Below are 2,973 nucleotides of genomic sequence, written 5' to 3'. Positions count from 1 at the left end.
CAGAAAACTTCACCATATGCTTTGCTCATCTTTAACTTAAATAGGGGTGACGATTATGTAATTTTGATAAAAGGATAAAGCTACAACAAAATTAACGGGAACGAATTGTACTGCACTCTAGTGGTATTTTCAATCACTATCCGTAGGTTCGACTCCCTTAAATTGCATGTTCCAAACCAAAATATTATGTCCTACAGAGTGAGTATGAACCACCACACAAGGTTTACAAGGCAAATGAACACATTAGTAAGAAGGGGCAAATGCTTAAAGAACAAAACAGTAGTATCGGAGCTCTTGTAAGTCCAAAAATTTCAGCAAGGTAACATGATTGAATCCGACATAGATCAAAATTACCACAAAAGAACGACAAATTATAAACGTTAATCATTCTTAGACAAAAAAAAAGACAACATATTAATGTCTTCAAACCTAGAAAACTCGAAACCAAGATTTCATCTTTAAAGGAATACTAGGATCTCTCACACTAGGCTTCTACTTTCTCAACATCTTCGATAAGAAGGGGTTTAGTTGGCTTTCCCAGAAAGTCGGTGAACTCCTGGAACGGAGAACTGGTGAAGCGTGTCTCTTTCCAGAACTCAGGTGTCAAGAAACCATAAGTCTTCAGGAGGCAATCGAAAGTGGCCTGCGACAATTGAAAGAACACTGTGATCAGATATGATGCACACAATATGAAATTAAACAAACACTTCAACCAGTTTTGTCATCACATCAAAAAAAAGAAAAAAATAATAATAATAATTGGGTTTGTACTGAGGGAAACGGCAAATTAAGAATTAGCACAACTATAAAGGAATCAGCAATGTAGCTTTACTCGGTTTTCATGTTAAGGGGTTTGATTATCCTAATACTAAATCACTGATCTCCGCACCATTTGAAAACATAACTTCGGCATCATGCAACCATCACCTATGAGCAAGTAATATCCTCTATATTAATGACTCACGACATAGTATTGACTAGCCGACTTAATAGTCAGAACCATAGACTAAACACGCAAAAACTCGGTAGCAGGGCTTTGAATTTCATCTCATTCATGCATACTATATGCAAAATAACAAAAGAGATCCTCCAAACACATTAATAGTTCAAACCATCACTAGTAAAGGTAAACGAAATTTGTAATCTCATGTCTTGTATCATGACGACATATCGAAAACATATCATCATATCCCATATCAAGATAATGTATCACTTCAACTAAACGTATTGCAGAAAGGGTTTCAACAAAGATTTCAACTTTTAAAAACAAAGCAATCCACATTTTAAACAATACAGGTAGCTTGCTACAACGGGCCGAGATTGCAAATCTTCACAAGTACAATTTTATGGATATAAACACTGTGATCATACACCAGCCAACACACTGCAACAAGCCTAATTCTCAGAGTAAAGAGCTCTTTGTCAACGAAATGAATAAACAGTTTGTCAAACATTTCAAATTAGCACAACGATATATATATCAATCAATGCAAACAATATCAAATAAATAATTGAACACAATATGGTATCAATAATAATCGAAAGTCTCGAAAGATATATACCTTGACGAAATTGCCAAGGGTCTTGGTGGAGCCACGGGATGAAGTGAAGACATCATCAATACCAGCAAACTGCAACACCTTCTTGGGAACACGGGCAGCCACAATCCCGGAACCACGGGGAGCGGGCACCATCCTCACCGTGACAGACCCACACTTCCCGGTCACCTTACACGGCACTGTATGGGGCTTACCAATCTTGTTACCCCAGTAACCTCTCCTCACCGGAATCACAGACAGCTTAGCCAATATAATTGCGCCGCGAATCGCAGTCGCCACCTCCTTGCTGCACTTCACGCCGAGCCCAACATGCCCGTTCGTGTCCCCGACCACCACGAAGGCCTTGAACCGGGTTCGCTGACCGGCCCGGGTCTGCTTCTGCACCGGCATAATCTTCATGACCTCATCCTTCAGACTGCCGGGGGTGACGAGAGTGTCGATGATCTGGTGCTCCTTGATGGGGAGGGAGTGGAGATAGATCTGCTCCAGGCTGCGGATCTTGCCCTCCTTCACAAGGCGGCCTAGCTTCGTCACTGGGACCCACTTCTCTTCCTCTTCGCGTCGGCCGGGTCGGCGTCCGCGCCCGCGTCCACCACGGTCACCGCGTCCTCCGCGGTCACCGAATCCACGACCGAATCCGCCGCGGCCTCTCTCAGCTGGTCTCTCTGCCATTATTGAGGGTTATGGGTTGTGAGAAGAATGGAGGGGAAGGGGAGAGCACACGGCAGGAGTGAGGGTTGGGGGTTGCGGAGAAATGGTTATCTTTGTTTTTATAGATGCTAGGGTTAGGGTTTTGTGGGTTTGTAAATGGAGTTCTTGGTCTGCTCTGGTTTTCTGAGTGGCCCCCTTGGGCTAATTGGGCTTCTGCTTAGTTATGGGCCTTGGGCCATTATTTCAGCCAAAAATGGAACGGTGTATTAGGGAATCGTTTCAGATAAACATTACGCAATCGGATGATGGAATCGGAATGAGCATGAATCGATTAAAAAAAAAATCCAAGTTGTTGTCATTAATAATATTTAGGAATGTAATTGTATAAATTTAGACGTAAAATTTGGGAACGACTCACTTGCAGCACTAGTACAGCAAGGGCAGAAGAATACAGCCCTTGTAGATAGCAGCGGAATTTGTTTAGGGTTTTTGTTCTTTTACGACCTAGCTCTAGATGCCGAGTAGGATTGTACACCCAAAATACTTGTTTATAATTCAATAAGGATTTACAACATATACACATACAAACCTTGTTCTACAAGGAAGGCTATAACACAATATAATTTCTTCCTAATAAAGGACTCCTGCTATAAAGGTGGATAACCCACTTGAAGAAAAAACCATCGACACTCAACAAATATTGAAGTTGTGTTGCCTACTTTCACACTTTTTAACCTTAACAAAGAAGATATAGTTTCTCTAT

At 41.5% G+C, this 2,973-nt stretch overlaps 1 protein-coding gene across 1 annotated transcript; it reads right to left on the bottom strand.

Moving 5' to 3' along the window:
- Positions 1-292: 292 nt before the first annotated feature.
- On the bottom strand, positions 293-2,304 carry LOC103959076 (40S ribosomal protein S2-4). Its single transcript, XM_009371419.3, has 2 exons — positions 1,563-2,304; positions 293-643 (listed from the first exon to the last, which is right to left on the bottom strand). The coding sequence occupies exons 1-2, from the start codon at positions 2,229-2,231 to the stop codon at positions 485-487; spliced, it is 828 nt and encodes a 275-aa protein (XP_009369694.1). The 5' UTR covers positions 2,232-2,304; the 3' UTR covers positions 293-484.
- Positions 2,305-2,973: the final 669 nt, after the last annotated feature.

The sequence above is a fragment of a genome, unplaced genomic scaffold (genome assembly GCF_019419815.1).
Source record: "Pyrus x bretschneideri cultivar Hongxiangsu unplaced genomic scaffold, Pyrus_bretschneideri_v1 Contig31, whole genome shotgun sequence".
NCBI classification, from domain to species: domain Eukaryota; kingdom Viridiplantae; phylum Streptophyta; class Magnoliopsida; order Rosales; family Rosaceae; genus Pyrus; species Pyrus x bretschneideri.
Note: the sequence above shows the minus strand (reverse complement) of the source record. Positions and strands in the feature narration are given on the sequence as shown.

Bases quoted from the DNA above. Each gene is read 5' to 3' on its own strand.
- LOC103959076 (XM_009371419.3), bottom strand. From the start codon at position 2,231: ATGGCAGAGAGACCAGCTGAGAGAGGCCGCGGCGGATTCGGTCGTGGA. The intron at 644-1,562 runs GTATATATCTTT...CAATTGTCGCAG, and splicing joins CCCTTGGCAATTTCGTCAAG to GCCACTTTCGATTGCCTCCT.